Source organism: Esox lucius, chromosome 23, assembly GCF_011004845.1.
Source record: "Esox lucius isolate fEsoLuc1 chromosome 23, fEsoLuc1.pri, whole genome shotgun sequence".
In the NCBI taxonomy this organism is placed as follows: domain Eukaryota; kingdom Metazoa; phylum Chordata; class Actinopteri; order Esociformes; family Esocidae; genus Esox; species Esox lucius.
Window position 1 is genome coordinate 14,371,459 of NC_047591.1, and position 16,438 is coordinate 14,387,896.

Genomic DNA, 16,438 nt, shown 5'->3' on the forward strand with positions numbered 1-16,438 from the left:
GAACAACCCTTCGCCGTGATACACTGGCCATGTAGCCACATCCTCTAAGGCCTTCTTGCTCAATTATAAACAGGGTGGTTCAAACGCTGAATGTTGAATTGCTGGAATATGAGACCATATACCACAAGGTTGATGGATGTTCTGCTTGACATAGAAATGGTTGCCCATCAGTATGGGCACAACAGACTTGAGAGCAAACCACAAAAAAATAGTGTATTGTAGGGACCGTTGTACCCCTAGAGACAAACTTGATCATTTAATTCACTTTTTTATTATTTAAATACATTGTTGAAATGCAGTTTCCAGCTTTTAAATATTCAAGCCCTGGTCTAAACATTTTTTTAGACTAAGATAAAATCTTAAGTTTCATATTTTATTCTAAATCATTGCATTGCATGGATGCATTGGGCAAAAAGCAAAATAATATCAAATTTGGCTATGCATGCATTAGTTTTCTTTAAACTTTTTACTCCATGCAAACCCATGCCATTACCTTTCTTCACCCAAGATAGAGAGAAACCAATGTGGCAGGAGCACCTTAATTCAAGTCTTTATGGATTCAGTGATATTTTTTCCTTTGTCTCTTAAGGTGCAATCACATTTGCAGAAAATAATATTTCATTCAGATTTAATTCCAGCGATAGAAGGTTCATTCTTTTTCAAGCACCTTGATGTTTTAAGGATTTGGAAAGTGTGCAAACTTCACACAGAGAGAAAGTTATGCTCTTCATAGTAAAAGCAGACATGGTATACATATGTTGGAGCTAAACAGGCTTTCAAAATAGTTTGCTCATGTGAGAAATAAAGTTGCTAGCATTTTTTCCTTGTCTGTATTAGTTCCACACCACGTTTAAAAAATACAGCAAATGTAGGGTTTTGATAAGGCAGATGTACAGGGATGTTGTGGTAAATACCGTGGGTTTGTACTGAATCCTGTTTTCCAATGGAGTCATCTCCTGGAGTTGAAGACAAATCTTTAAAACAAAAGACACTTTCCATTGCGGTCCTCTGTGGCAAGTAACGCAAACCCTTTGAACAACAGTGATTTTGAGCAATTAATTGATTGACACTGTTCACGGAATAAAAAGGCATTTCTGTGTGTTCGGCTTGCACTACATCCCTCTGGGTGCACCTTTGGGGTGTTCTCATTCAGTGTAAATAAAAAGAAGCCGCTCTACCTCTGTGAGTGAAATTGGAAAAGGGTATGCCTCTGTCTATGCAATAGACATGGCAGCAATACTACACAAAGCCTACAATGCAAGAGGAAAAAAAGTGCATTGCAATTTGACTGTAATAATAGACAATTACCATTTGAGAAAAGACACAGTTATTCACACAAGTTAACACTGCATTTGATGAAACGGTAAACATACACCCTTTGTCCACTCCCTTGACATTTTAGGTGATGAGTTTTACTTCGGTGGGAACCCAAGTGCTATACCGAACTATGGTCCAGCTGCAGTCAGTCTGTGACCCCCACCTTATAAGCAAAGAAGAGTGCTGTGTTGTAATACACATTCAGTTAAAGAAAGAAAAAAAGTGTTATCAAGAAACAGCTGAACCAGATGTGTAAGCCACGAAAGACTTTGCTGGTTAAAGCCCATGCTGAATCTCTCTTCCTGAGAGATAAAAGCCGAGCCAGTACCTAAGAAGCTTATTTAACTGTTTTCTTGGTAGTGGAACACGCGCACACAGTCCCTGGATTGAGTTTGTCACACCTTCAAAAACAAGGTTATAGGACTCAAAGTTGGGAGTCTCCTTAGCACAGTTGGGATTCCGTTCCATTTACATTCAGTGAATCCAAATCCCAATCCAGGCATTGAGAAAAGATATTTCAGAATGCTTAAATAAATTAAGTCATGCGTAAGAATAAATATACATTTTCAATTCTTGAATTGGAATCTTAATTCTTCTCCTGTATTGACAGAGCATTTTCATCCTTTGCTAGAGGGACCAGTGTATGTTGCTGAAGTCTACTGCTTCCCCGAGGTTTGCGTCAGTCTCCAGCAGGCTCATGATCACGGCCATGGCAGCCTCATCGTTGCTCAGGGTACCGAGGCTTTGTCCAACCATACTGTCCAGGTCCGTATTGGAGCTCTCTCCTGGGGAAGAACAGGCCATCAGAACCAACCCATACGCAAAGTCATGTCACTACAGTAGTTTGCTTCCATTAGTTTCTAACCACAGTATGTGTAACTAAGTAACCCAGACAGATTTAGTTAAACAGGTCAAGGTAAATTAAATAATGTATTACAAGGTACTTAGTGGAAAATGTAATTGTGGCTACGATGACTTAGTATATGCTTTTATGTTACAAGTACCTGTGTCCATGTGTGGGTCATTGCCAGTGTATGTGGCACCCTTCAAATACAATTCAGATTCAGACCTGCTCATTGTATCAGAATCAGTCACTTTCTCACTAGGCGTCTGAAAAAGGACAAGTTTGGTACAAGTTACAATGTTTATCGTCATCAGTGCACACACCCATTATGTGGAGCGTTATTCACCCCTGCAAAGTATATCAGAAGAATACGGTAATGCAGTGTTTTTGTATGTTAAAAAAAGCTATGCAAGGTATGCTGTGTTCGTAGGGATCATCCAGTTGTTATGGTTGGCACATACAGTACTTGCTCTGTAGTTGCCGTGATGAAAATATTCAGGCTTAAAAAAATGAGCTCAGATGCTTGAGTGGTGCTGTGATTGAAAATCACTGCCTTGCAATACAGCTAGGCAGTGACAAGGTGACCAGGTGTCCAAATCCTGGTCGTGGCATTCTCAGTGCCAGGGGGTCTAGCAGAGGGTAATGCCAAATTGGCCCATCTGAATGGGTGGATGTTGGACATGGCTGCCCTGTCTTGTCGTGCTCTCACTCCCTGTGGTATGGTCGGGGGTCCGCAAGCTCAGTCTTGGATTTTTCCGGGGAATGCGTTGCCCTCGAGCGTGTGTGGTAAGAAACAGAACTAAATGGTAGGTTGCGCTTCAAAGGATATGTCTTGATATTCAACTCTCCCTCACCTGCTGGGGATGAGGCAAGGCCATAATTGGAAATTAAAGCTTACCATATTGGAAGGGAGACAGACTTAAAAAATGGGCACAGCTGCATTAAAAAATAAATAAAACATTCATAGTCAGCAACTCCCGAGGGTTCTGAGGGCTACAGGTCAGAGGTGAGGTGGACTCACGTTGGCTATAGTGGGAAGTATTGGAGACCTGTTCTGTGGCGGACAAAAGGGACTGGAGGTTCCACTGGATGGAGAGGAATTAGCCCTGCACAGACAGAAATGGATAGCATCTGCGACATACTACGTTGATTAGGGTGTACTTAGTGCTACTGGGTAATGTGGTTGTCCCACCTAGGTATCTTAATATTAATTCACTAGCTGTAGGTTGTTAAAGTTAACACCCATAATTTGTTACTTGATCAACAACAAAAGCAATAATGCAAACTACCCACCTGTTTGAGTCTAAGAGCTCATTTGCAATCTGGGTCCCTATGCTGCCAGCATAGATCATAGTATTCATTCCACTGGAAATGCCGGGGATAAGGTGATGCTTCCCATCTTCTGTAACAGAGGGAGGTTTTAAAGAATTGAGCTGAGTTTGGTCCACAGCCAAACTGAATGACCACCAGGGCAAAAGTTCCTCTTCTTACCCTCCGACAGGCTGGAGCTGTTTAGCTGTTCAGCTTCTATGTGAGCCGTTTCTCTGTGCGTGAAGAGAGAGTGGTCAACAAATTATTTTACATCTCTTGACGTAAAACAGTTTTTTTCTGCTCAATTGTTCTCATTTTGTTTAATACCAGTTCCTATCCAAATGCCAGTGCTCCAGCAATTTACATCTGTTGTATGACATGAAAGTAGAGCTCTTTGGCTTAGTGGTGGGTTTGGCATCAAAATGAGAATGCGTAATAAGAACAAAACAAATACAGATTGTAAAATATGTTTGTGGATTTATTTTTTTATGTGCTTATTTTGTTTCTATTAGTTTCTAAGGTCCATTAACTTCACACAGTACCAGAATATGTTTGACAAAACCCTAAGCTTTATCATTGTGTTAGCTTTTTTTAAATAGAGACACTTGTGTGAAAAGGACTACTCACAAAACTCGGTTGGTTGACACAATGAACTCCACTTCTTTGGTCCACGGGTTTATAAAACTAAACCACTGACTTTGAAGTGTAATGAAGGAGCCATGTATTGTTTTAAACTTGTAGCAGCTGGTCTCAATTTTCTCTTTGCTGCGGAGAACTGTTGAGACACAAAATGTCATTGAAAAATAACTAACAAGAAATGAATAGGTCATGATGGTGCAATTATCATTTTACCATGTGATACAAGTCCTTGCCCTTTCTTCAAATAAGTCAATTGTCTATAAAAAAAAAAAATGTTAAATTGACCAAAGTATTTTACATTTTTCAGAACTTTGTTTTTAATTGAGAACTTTAAGGGAAAAAAAATAAATGGTGCTGAAAGAGATTGACACCCTTGACTCAAAACTTTGGTAGCACAGTCTTTGGCCAAAATAACAGTACTGGTCCAGTCTTTTTGCAAACTGCTCTAGTCCTTCATTATTTGTCTTCAGCCAAATTCAGTTCAAGAGCTGACCCAAACATACTCATAAAAGTCTATAAGAACCCCAGCGTAAGATCAAGGGATTAACAGGCCTCTTGTCACAATCAGCGTCAAAGTTCACAAGTCTACTCTCAGAGACTGCACAAATTTTGCCTATATGGAAGGGCAGGAAGAAGCCTTCTCTTAGAAAAGAACATCAAGACATGACTAAAGTTTGCCAAAATAACTGAAACGAATGGAACAATCGTAAAGCATGGAGGCAGTGGCATTATGGTTTGGGAAAACTTTGCTGCCTCAAGGCTTGGACAGCTTGCCATCATTGAGTCAACCAAGAATTCCATAGTGTACCACAGAATTCTAGAGGGGAATGCGAGGCCATCTGTCAAAAAGCTGAAGCTGAACCAAACATGGATCTTGCTAAAGGACAATGATCCAAAACAATAGCAAAGCTACAATAGAATTGCTCAAAAAGAAAACATTGAGGACTATGGAATGGCCAAATCAAACCTATTGAAATGCTTCAGGGGCACTTGAAGAAGGCTGTGAATGACAGAAAGCCCTTGAACATTACACAGCTGAAGCAGTACTGTAAAGAAGGTTGGGCAAAAATTCCTCCCAGTCAATGTAAGAGACTGATAATAGTTAAGAAAAAACGGCTACATTAAGTTATTTCAGCCAAAGGGGGCAACATCACCTACGGAAGCAACTTATTTGTTCTGCATTGTGAAATTGCACTTTTTTGATTTTTGATGAATAAGAGTGCAAGTGTAATCTTTCAGAGTAATTTGTTAAATTAGCCAACTTTTATCTGTTAAGTCTTGTAGTGAAGATTACATAATTGTACTTACCTTTTCACAAGTGAATGAATATTTACGTAATGTGCAACATTAAAAACATAAAATCTAAAAGCACCATTACACATCTAAAGCACCATGACCATCATCTCACCAGTACGCTGATACCAATGAAAACCCAACTATTCTCAAATACCTTTTCTGTGTCTCTCTGCAAGGTGTTGCAGGCTCTCCTGGTGAAAGTACTCGTAACAGGACGTACCCAGTAGTTCCTGTGGCAGGTAGCCTAGAATAATAGTGGCTCTGAAGGATAGAGACAGACAGCCTATTATTCTCTCCAAACCAACTCAGGCACATGTTGAGATCTATCTAGAACCAGCTTTATATTTAAAATAAATATAAAAAGAGCGCAATAAATACTAAGATTGACATGATAAACACGATGCAGCATTTTTCCTATTAGAGAAAATAGTAAATTCTTGTAGTAGTTGGTAAACTTGCACTTGTATCTTTCTTTTCTAGCTCTTTGCTCAACTTGTTTCACCTGGCTACTTGAGGTTGAATGCACTAAATGTAAGTCTGGATAAGAATGTCTGTAAATCAGTGAAATGTAAATGTATGGAACGATTAAAATGTTTACCACTTTAGGTGAAGTCTCAAGTGAAATCTCACAAAAGAAAGAAAAGGACAACTGTGATTTATAGGATAAGCAATATATAAAAAAGGATTGACGTGTTCAATCTACTCTCTTTTGTTCATTAGACAAATAGACGTCGCCTGTGTTTGATTTTAGGACGGCCTGGGTCACAGTAAATTCACGTACGTGAAATGCCTCTTGTTGGGAATTGTATGCCTCAAAAGGATTTGCCTTTTTAACAGTAGAATATGTCAAAATAAGATCCCAAAGCTTCCGTGCATTATTCAGAATGTTTAACTAAAGGTATTGTATTATGGACATCTCTTGAAATAATCAGTACAGGCTATTCATTTGGAATGCATTCAGACCAGTAGCTGAAAAACTTTGGGTTACCCCGTTACACTTACAGCCACTGTGGTATGGTTAGGGGAGGCCATGGAAAACCCTATCCAAGAAGGCTGCCTGCCAGGCCTGCCATAAGCAACATCATTGCTTTTCCCTTTATTTTTTTCTTTCTTTCGCTGTTAATACAAGCACAGGTTGGATTACCCAGGGTATGACTGTACTGTTAGCCAAGGCCAAGCTAGCAAGCTAGTTAAACTTACCGTAGCCTTGTCTAACATTACAGTATGTATCAAAACAAACTAAACTCAGCTGAAAGACAAATCTAAACAACACTTTGAGAACAATAAGCTACGACAGTTATCAGGAAGTGACTGCCCCTCAGTCGTGTCCTATATTTTATAGTTTGAAGGCTTTCTGAATGGTCTTTAATGTGTCTTCCGTTTAAAAACATGAAAGGCATTAGGGGATCATGGTAGAGTGGGAGGGGTGTTTACTTTCACAGTGTATCACAAAACATGTAGGAAATCTGTAGGAAATTAACAATTTTCTCCCATCAGGACACACGACTATGTCTTGCAACCAACTGTCCAGGTCTCACTGTATGTGTGGGTATAGCTGGGGAAGCTATTGCGGCACCCCCACGTACATTCGGAGTAGTTGTGACCCTCACTGAAGTTGCCCGACCCCGGTGCAGACAAAGATATTATTAAGATTTGTGATTAGAGTTCTTGTCATGAAGAGGTTAGCCAGCTATGCTTGTGCAAAAAAAATTGCCATCTTTTCTCTTAGTAGTGTCACACTGAATTGCATGTGCAGGCTGTCAAATCAAAGGAACTTGTTTTTTTATAAGAAAGCATGTCAGTCTGTAGCAATGACAGTTTTGGCTACTTAAGTCATGAAATTAATCTGAAGTTAATGTTACATTTTGATTTTGTCAAAAAAACTAAGGACAGTTTTTTCACTGCAGATTAATTTCTTACACCCCAAGCTCCAGTCTGGAATGTTGAGTCTACTTTGTAACCATGTCAGAAAGTTTCAATGTTTTGTCTGGTTTTGTGGTTTGGACTCGGATTTCTTTGCTTTCCAGAGCCCAGTAATAAACAGCGATGGCTCGATATTATTCCATTACCTGCCAACTGCCAAGAATATTCTATATTAAGAAAATAAATTGCCAAAAGGATGGTGGTTGGGGTGAACACTTACTGTTGGTCTACGAAGGTGAACTTCCCATCTATTGCAAAACGAGTGACAAACTGGACAGGTTTGACCTTGACTTCTTGTGCAGGCTGACAAACATTGTGTGGGTGAACACGGCACACAGCAACCATGCAGGTCATATAGGAGGACTCGTTATCGTCACACTCAGCATCCAGCTGGGTGCAAGGCCAACTCATCATGTAACCAGTGCAATGGACAGTGCAGTACCGTTGAGACTCTATAGGGGGAGCACATAAAACAAACATTTTAAGGATAACATTCAATTTAAATCTTGGAACTATCTTAGCTGACTATCTTCAGTGGGGTGAACACTGGTAAAATCAGGAAAAAAGTGGTTCGGTATATATGATCACCGTATTCCCCACCTTTTTTCTTGAAACTACTGGGGATAATGGTTTTGCTTTCTGTCTTCAGAACTGCTGTGCTGTGCTTCATGCGGCAGAAAAAGGAGCGCCGTGCTCCGGTACACAAGTGAACTGCTCCCACAGGGAGGTCCTGCACCTGTAATCCTGCTACAGAACAGAGACAGCCTATGATCAATATGATCTCATTACAATTTATAATACAGTAAAACACACTAACAAGGTGAAGAAACAAGACAAAATAGAAAAGGTGAAAAGAGAATCTGTGACCCCGGAATAGAGTGCAAATTGGAAAGCCACAAGGAAACCAACCTAGGCTCTCTACTCTCTCACCTGTGCTTATGGGACAGCCATAAACAAAATAAATCAGATAAACAGACATAAAAATCCCATCCATGTTTTTATTTTTATGTATTCACAGACTTACTTTTGGCATCTATGAGCCGTTCGCGAGGGTATAATCCTGACGCTGACAGCTGCTCTTTCACTTTACTAATGTCTTTTGGGTGGATATAATCAAAAAGGCTCTGTCCAATTAGCTCCAACTGTAAACAAAGACATTTGAATTGTCAGAACCAAATCATTCACCTCAGAACCCAGACCCAAATATTGTGTGAGCTCACTAGCCAGCCTATACCTCTGAGTTACAGTATGAAACAGGACGAAGTGATGCTCCATTACCCATCACAGGTTGACCCAATATTTTAGTAGTTCTGGAACCTTTCCTCTGGAACCCCCAGACATTTCACAATTTTATTCCAGCCCTGAACTAGCTCATTTTATTACTCAATTCAAGGCTGCAATAATTAGGTAACAAGTTCAGGGGTTCACGTATGCTAGCTCTGGAAACATTCAAACAGCTGGTCTGGATCAATGAGGTTTGAGAAACCAGGGCCGGCTTTAGCATTTTGGGCGCCCTAGGTAAGAAATGGATGCGTGGCCCACACCAAACAGCAACATATTTTATTGGCCTCACTTTTGATGGTGGGAACTAACATACTAGCATTCTTTTCTGCAGTTGAATGCAAAAAATTACCCTTATCTGCAGTTGTAAAAATGTCACCATAGGGTGGAAAAAAACTTTTGGTTCATTCTATGGAATTCTACAGTTATTTTCCTGCATTTCAAAAGATTGAAGGAGACAGAACATTTGTACATTTTTGTAAAGAATAATGACTAAGATTTAATTTAGTATAGATACTATATTTGGTATTAAAACGGTTTGCTCCATTAAGGAATCCAAATGTGTGTATGCTGCCATCTTGTCCATTTCAAACCTTCTCATAGAGACAAATGAGTATTTATCACAAATCCTGCATGTCATGTTGAATCTCAACTCTCAATGACAGAAAGTGTGAAATAGCCACATTGGTGTTTACACATGTTTGGATTACAACCCAGTTTTTTCAAAATTCAAATACACTCCCTGCAACTGGACATGATGTCACCAATTACAAATTAGTTGAAAGGTTTTCATTCAATTACACTGTTTTTTCAAAATTCAAATACACTCCCTGCAACTGGACATGATGTCACCAATTGCAAATTAGTTGAAAAATCCCTGGAAGCATCTTATATCGGGTTACCCTGTCATGGGTAATAGAGCATTATAATATCCCATTTTATGTAGTAGTCAGGAAAATGGCTGATTCAGCTCCAAACTACAGAACCACCTAAACTTTCTGGTTAACATTCCTGTCTCCTCTTCAAGCAGCCTGTCCAACAAATAATTCTGGGGACCCTTATTGACTCCATATTAATAATTAAGTAAAGCAAATATAAAGCATGAAACATGTTATATAAAGTTTTTGAGGCCCAGTTTTTAAGGCCCAAACACTGAGGATTTCCCTGTATTTTCACACTATGGAAATTCAGGTTTTTTGTTATGATAAGGTCTTTTTTAAGTAAGAAATGTTTGAATATATATTGAATGTATATTGAATATAGATATACATACTATTAAAACATAAGAAACGTAAATAGTTAAGGATCAGGTTAGGTTAGGGATAGGATGAGGGTTACAGATAAGTTTGGGATAGGATGAGGTTTACGGATAAGTTACTAGTAGTAGATTGTTCATTGAAATGTTCTTAATAGTCAGTAGATAGTCAATCTGTACAAGCTTTACAGACTATCCAAGCAAGTGTTAGTGACTGCCAGAATTGCTTATTGTATAGAATAAACATTTGAGTTCACTACCCGACAGTAGTTGAGGAACTTGGAGACAGATTCTGAGGTAAAGAGTATCTTCCCCCTGTCACAGCTCACAACGAACAGGAACCCATCGGCAGCCTGTCGAAAAGAGACATGGTGCAATCTTAATATTTCACTGACATGGTTACAGTTTTAAAACCATGCTGAAACAAAGTTGTTTGATTGGGGAAGGACAGTGAAACAGATTTAAGAGTGTCCCACCATGAGCACCAGTTGCTTGAGATCATCCTGAGGCAGAAATGAAGGCTTGTGTTTGTAGTTAGCATCAGTGAAGGAGCTGCTGGCACCTGCTGAGGAAGCAGACAACGAAGCCGTTACTTAGTCCGTCTTGTACCTCTCGTTTTGGAGCTCGTCATTTGATTCATAACTTAAGGTCCAACAGAAAATATAAAAATACTATAATATCCAGTATTTACAGAAACAAATGCTGCAAATCATGGGGGTCCAAGCAATCCACGCATATCAGTGTGCTTCCCCGCCACCTTGTGTCTCAGGCTCTAAATGCATTACTATAGCTTAATGAGATCTGTGATAATGCCAGGTGTTATGCCATAGTACAGGGGCAGTTTAGGCACTGTGTGGCCTACCTTTCAGTGCTTTGAGGTGCTGCACAGCCATTCGCAGCACTGTGAGTTTGTCAAGCTTTCTGGACATGGGCTTACAGGACGGGATCATGGCTGACAGCTCCTCGATGAGGGTGTTCATTTTGTCCCTCCGCCGCTTCTCAATTTGGCTATGTGGTTCCCTGTGAGTGACGACACGGGCATACTGCGGTTATCCCTCTCTCTCGCGCTGTGAGCCAGAATCAAACCGATGCGCGCACCGCTACATGTTCCGGTGGCAGTGTTTCAGACCGGTAGAAACTCCAGTCCACACAGAGAGCACGTTCAAATAAGGAAAACCTTTGACTAGCCGACCACGGTGTCACCCAGTTAGAGAGGACACATGCAGGGGCCACAAACCGAAAACAAACCCCCTCTCATTCAATGTTAGTTCTACTCATTATATCAAATGTATATGTGCAGAAAGCCCAGGGGCTTACCTGAAGCATTTTATTTTGACCTGTTGATCGTCATCTTCTGACCTGGTTAGAAATAGGACATGGTTACGACTATCTGAAATGAGTCATTTTGTCACCGAGCCTGGCCCTGGGAGACTTGTCAAGATTAATGTTGAAATGAAATGTACGAATACCTGTTCTGTTCATCCTCCATGTCAACATCCGTGTTTTCCCTGCAGGACAGAGAGAGCACAGCATATCAGTCCACCATGTCGGAGCCAGAAGGATCGTGTTCACTTCATCATCTCTGCGTTTACCTGTTGTCTAGATCCCCTTTCCGTTTCCTGGGTAGCTCCTGAACTGGCACGGCTCCTGCCAGGTGGGGTGTCATAATGTCCGGTTCAGAGACAGGAAGGCAATTGACTTCTCCTATCGGCAAGTGTACTAAACCAAAGGCACAATAATCAAATGAAGGGTAAACATTAGCCAATTCAACCACAGTCAAATGAATCTGTTATTGTGGAACGGACACCCTTATAATGGGTCAGGGCTTTGGATTGGTGCCTTGCTTAATTCTGTTGTAATGCCAAAGAAATAAAATATTTTTTAAATTGAAAACATTAACCTTAGGGCCTGTCCCTAACTGAAACTCTGAAATGAATGAGAAAATAAAAGGATCAATTCTTTCAGGTACTTATGTTGACCAGAAGATGGCACCAATATCATCTCAATGGATTTGAATTGAATTTTACCTCACTTAACCCCAAATAACCCAAACATACGGTATTTTGCCCGGGAACCTTGTATTTTTTCAATATGTGCTTGTGTATTTAACTCAGCATTGTGTTGATGTTGGAAAAGAAAAAAGCTTCATTAGCAATACACGATACCAACTTAATAACACTCAATCGGAGTTATGTAACCTGTGTATGTCCTTATGTTGATCAAGTTCACGTAATAAATGTACATAGACCACTGCCCAAAGTCCAAACCGGAGCCCTATGAATAAACTCTCTCTTATTCTAAGCCCACTGACAAACTATTCTCAGCATGAGTTTGCCACTTTGCATAGGAAGGAAAGGAGTCAATGCCTAACTGTTGCCAGCTACAGGTCCATGTGTGGGTCTTAAGAGTTTTTTTTTCTTGTAACTGATCATCTTGAATGCTACAAACCTGACAGGTGAGGCTACAGCTGAACGAGATCTTCAACCTAAGTCAGTGTACTTACGAGCAGACACCGTATGGTTGGGTGCCTACCCTCTGTCTGCCTCAGACAGTCTGTCCCCGCTGGCAACGCAACACGTGGTGGATTTCCATGTACTTGGTGAAAGTCACCATATGAGGGCGTCTAACCGCTTGCTTTCCCCCAGTTTCTCCCAGCACGTGGCACGTGAGGGTTTCTGCTATCACCTTTCCTCCATGCTTACATAACACAGTCACATTGACCTACTTCCTGCACAAAACTTTTGTTGTACTCTTTTTGTGAGGTGACATTTTATTTCGTTGAATAACATGCAAGACATTTTTGGATCATGAAACCATTCAAAAGGTTGACCTACACTGTTCTCCCCTTTGTCCATATGATTAGGGCATAATGTCAAGAAGGTTAAGATAGAAGATGAGGGGAATTTGTGCAAGTTAGTTTTCCACATCTGGCAAATGGCACTGTGATGTAGTTAAAACAAAGGAATATTGAAGAAAAAAGTACACAAATACATCAATAATACCCATTACGGTGGTATATCAACACAATAAAGCTCATTATATCGAGTTTGATTAAGAGTAAATAAAGACGTCACTCTGTTAATTGAATGCTAAACACTTATAAAGGCTTTACAACTGTTATACATTGCAGTGTGGATTCTGATGCTAAGAAAAACTATTTAGAAAAAATAAATAAGCCGTCTTGAGGTTGTGGTGTGTGCATCTGCTACATTAAAATGGGGTAAACAAATGGTTATCTGGATCACAGGGCTCCTCCAAAAAATAGTGTAGCCTACAAAATGTATAAATAAATTTTTAACTGAATGACCTCTGAAATTTTTTTAGAATTAACTGAATGACCTCTGAATAAAAAGAAAGGGAGCTCTGTAAAGTTTTCATTGGCAATACTTTCTTCATCTGCAGAGTAGCAAACAGACATGGCCATGATTAACAACGACTTTTGTGCCCTTTTCCTACATTCTTGGACCTAGGCTTTATCTGTAACTTATTTCCTTCATTCCTGACATAGAACTGAATGTAGAAATGACCTCCCCTGCACTCTGACTTTTGCCTCCCCTTAGCAGCACACCAAGCATTGAAAAACATCATTAAAGCTGAACTGGTGGAGATATTCCAGATATAGATGGTGTGCTCATTTTCCTCATTTAGTTAATTCTGTAGTTAATAAATTGTATCAATAGGGTTACGTGGTGAAAATAGTTCAAACATAGTTGGTATGGTTTGCTGCCCAATCAAGTAACACCATGGCTTTTGGATGCTTAACTAGACAGTGAGTAGCTCGGGATTGAAGTACATTTAAATCTAATTTAAAATTATTATACATTTGAATAACTATACACTAATCAAATCAAAGAATTGAAAAGGGGAATTGTGGAGATCTCCATTTTGAAGGGGGAAGACAATGTCTTGTCATCTAAAGTTGGACATTATGTGGGGTAATGGTTGTGCTGGAACTTGATTGACCCACTTTGGGAACAAAACTTATTAGGTATGTCCTGGCAAATACCAAGCAGTTATATCCTAGCCGGGCTGCCTCTTTCCATGGGATCACCTGCCACTGTGCCCTTGAGCAAGACAGTTAACCCTTAAATGCTTATTGTTCCTCTGACCTCTGGAGGGTGTGTGTATGGGCCTCTGGGAGGGTTTGGTGCAAGCAGAAATCAAATTTCCGTTCCATTCTTCTTCAGTGTGGATCCAGTTCTTGAGGTTAATATGAGATAAAGAGGGGAAACGCAAACCCACTGAAAACCAGAGATCAAGATTGGGTTAAGCAGGAAATTAGAGGGAGGAGCAGAAACCCTCGGAATCAGATTCATTTTCCAATTTCCCTTGACCAAGACACAAGAGAACACTTCTGGTCCTGGCTGAGATGACTCTACTACAAGTAAGCCCCAGGTGACTGAGCAAGATGCCTCTGGTCTCGATGGTAACACAGCTGAATTTTCCATGGATGATACTCACTCCTTGCTGGCTGATGAGGTGAGGATCCCAGGTTAGGGTCCTGGTCTTCAGCTGCTGGTAATAATGATGATATGGAGTGGAATTCAAAGTCTATGTAAAAGAATCCTCCTCAGATGGGCATCTTGGTGCCTCATCATTCATATGCCCTATTCATCAACACTCACCTAGACCTGTACATTGTTGTCTGGAAGGGTTACAAAGCCACTGTGTAGACAGAGTATTGAGTACAACACTGATGTGTGTGGTGGAGTTGATTTAAAAGCAGGATAAAGATATGGCAATAAGATGTTAATTACCCGGTTGTGTAAAAAGCACCTCAATTCACTTCTGGAAAAACAGAGACCTGAAAAATCTATTCTCTTTTGCTGATGTAATCCTCTGTGATTTTGTTATTATTTTAGGTGGCTATTACACTGCTATTATGAGCACGTTTTCCCGCATGCTCTTGATTTTTGTGCATGGCAGGTAAGTAAATAAGTTCTGGTTCCTTACAGAAAAACAGTGTACGTGTAAGTAGTATTTAAGTAGTGTCCATGTTTACAATTACATGAATATTTATTCTCTTAACTTCTCTAAACAACACTGTATATACATTTTGACTTCTGATAGGTAAGATATTAATATAGTGGCCTATGTTCATTCTCATCTTCCGCTAATAAATGTTTAAGGAAAAATAAACTTCTGAAGACATCTGTAGCGTATGAAAATGTTGCTTCATAGTTCTACACCAGAGTTACCATACGCTAAATACGCCTTGGCGAGTCGGTTGACATTCCAACGCACCCAAACAAGCACAACTACCTGCAAATTCATGATGAAAGAATGCCCCGAAAACATGCCCAGAAATGTTTGATTCCACGCGTGCATCCCAGAACAACCTCGAGGAGAGCATTTGCTCCACTGATCTACTGACCTACTTTCTGGAGAACAAGAATTCCGTACCCAAAGAAAAAAAAAACATGGAAACAGCTCCCCTCTATTTCACCCGGTGCATAGCATCGACTGCAATGTTACCACCACATAGACAACAGCGGCGCTTGGAGTATGAATGGAGCCACAAGAGCTCATACAAGTACCTGTTTGGTTGTCCGCGGTCCCGTCATTGCCACCCGCCGCTGAATTCTCCACCGACATGGCTGGAGCCGGTCAGCAGGAGTCTTACTCCACAGAACATGAGGAGGTGGTAGTGGTTGTCTAGATATGGTAGAAGTAGGCCACTGTAGGAGAGCTGGGGAGAAGAGGCGGGGGATCGGGGATGTTGTATAATGGACTTTATTTTTTCCTCCTCTCTCTGCAAAGGCGGCGGCGGAGGGGGGGGGGGGGTAGCTGTTACTGTGCACGTGCAAGGATAAAGAAGCCTATGGTGAAATGTGTACACAGTCGGGAAAACGCGGAAGAGCTCCAGCTGTCTCTTTCCTCATTTACAGTCACCACTACCCTTGCGTTCATTCACTAGAAGGCTAGCGTTGCTGCTACCCCATTGGCTGGGAATCTCTCCAACGCATTCACAAATCATATAAGGGGATTCAACTGATACCATAAACACAAACAAACGATTATAGTGTCTTTTACGTGGTTCAAAACTGTACTGCGGAACAAGTCTGATTTGAGACCCAACAAAAAGATTTAGTTTACCACGTAATATTTTTAATAACGTAGCATACTACCGTGACATTTCGCCAAGGGAGCAATCAAATGCGAACTTTCTGAATGAAACGGCTTGAAGGGTGTGAAGATGGATAATCACGTGCGTTTGCTGTTCGAGGATGGTTAGTTCCGGGTGTTGGTATTCCGGCAGTGGAGGCTTCGAGCTGTTAACATGTTAAGTCGATATCACATACACTGACTGCGCAATATTCATTCATCAGCAGAGGTCACTCCCACATGTATAATCAAGTCAATTTAAGCATGGGATTGTATGCTTTGATGTTTTTCCCCCCAATACATCTTCCACCCAAGACGTTTATCTGCTTGCGAATCCCCTATGAAGTTGTTTTGGTACTTTTTCTTATGCTCAGGCTACTACTCTACCAGTCAACTGTCTATCTTGACCTATCCACATAGTGAGATAGTGCTAGGTAGAAAGTTTGATACATTTATAATAGATTGAT

At 40.5% G+C, this 16,438-nt stretch overlaps 1 protein-coding gene across 9 annotated transcripts; it reads right to left on the reverse strand.

Moving 5' to 3' along the window:
* Positions 1-301: 301 nt before the first annotated feature.
* Positions 302-16,134, reverse strand: LOC105023432 (aryl hydrocarbon receptor nuclear translocator-like protein 2). 9 transcript variants are annotated; one of them, XM_020043028.3, is made up of 18 exons: positions 15,995-16,134; positions 15,404-15,555; positions 11,459-11,585; positions 11,336-11,374; positions 11,184-11,225; positions 10,729-10,886; positions 10,343-10,431; positions 10,127-10,219; positions 8,355-8,472; positions 7,931-8,077; positions 7,551-7,782; positions 5,562-5,668; positions 4,100-4,247; positions 3,653-3,705; positions 3,455-3,563; positions 3,183-3,267; positions 2,322-2,427; positions 302-2,102 (listed from the first exon to the last, which is right to left on the reverse strand). In XM_020043028.3, exons 2-18 carry the CDS (start codon positions 15,459-15,461, stop codon positions 1,945-1,947), a joined length of 1,869 nt encoding a protein of 622 aa, XP_019898587.1. In that variant the 5' UTR covers positions 15,462-15,555; positions 15,995-16,134; the 3' UTR covers positions 302-1,944. The 9 variants fall into 9 exon arrangements, 8 of the variants coding, with proteins under 8 accessions (XP_019898587.1, XP_019898586.1, XP_019898588.1 ...); XM_020043027.3 differs by having other exon boundaries at positions 15,404-15,618; XM_020043029.3 differs by lacking the exon at positions 15,995-16,134 and having other exon boundaries at positions 10,343-10,428; positions 15,404-15,642.
* Between the last annotated feature and the right edge of the window lie 304 nt (positions 16,135-16,438).

Excerpts from the sequence above, each read along its gene's own strand:
- LOC105023432 (XM_020043028.3), bottom strand. The coding sequence starts at position 15,461 with ATGTCGGTGGAGAATTCAGCGGCGGGTGGCAATGACGGGACCGCGGAC. Across the intron at positions 11,586-15,403 it reads GACCGCGGACAACCAAACAG|TACACTTGCCGATAGGAGAA; the intron begins GTACTTGTATGA and ends CCTTTGGTTTAG. Across the intron at positions 11,226-11,335 it reads ATGGAGGATGAACAGAACAG|GTCAGAAGATGACGATCAAC; the intron begins GTATTCGTACAT and ends ATTTCTAACCAG.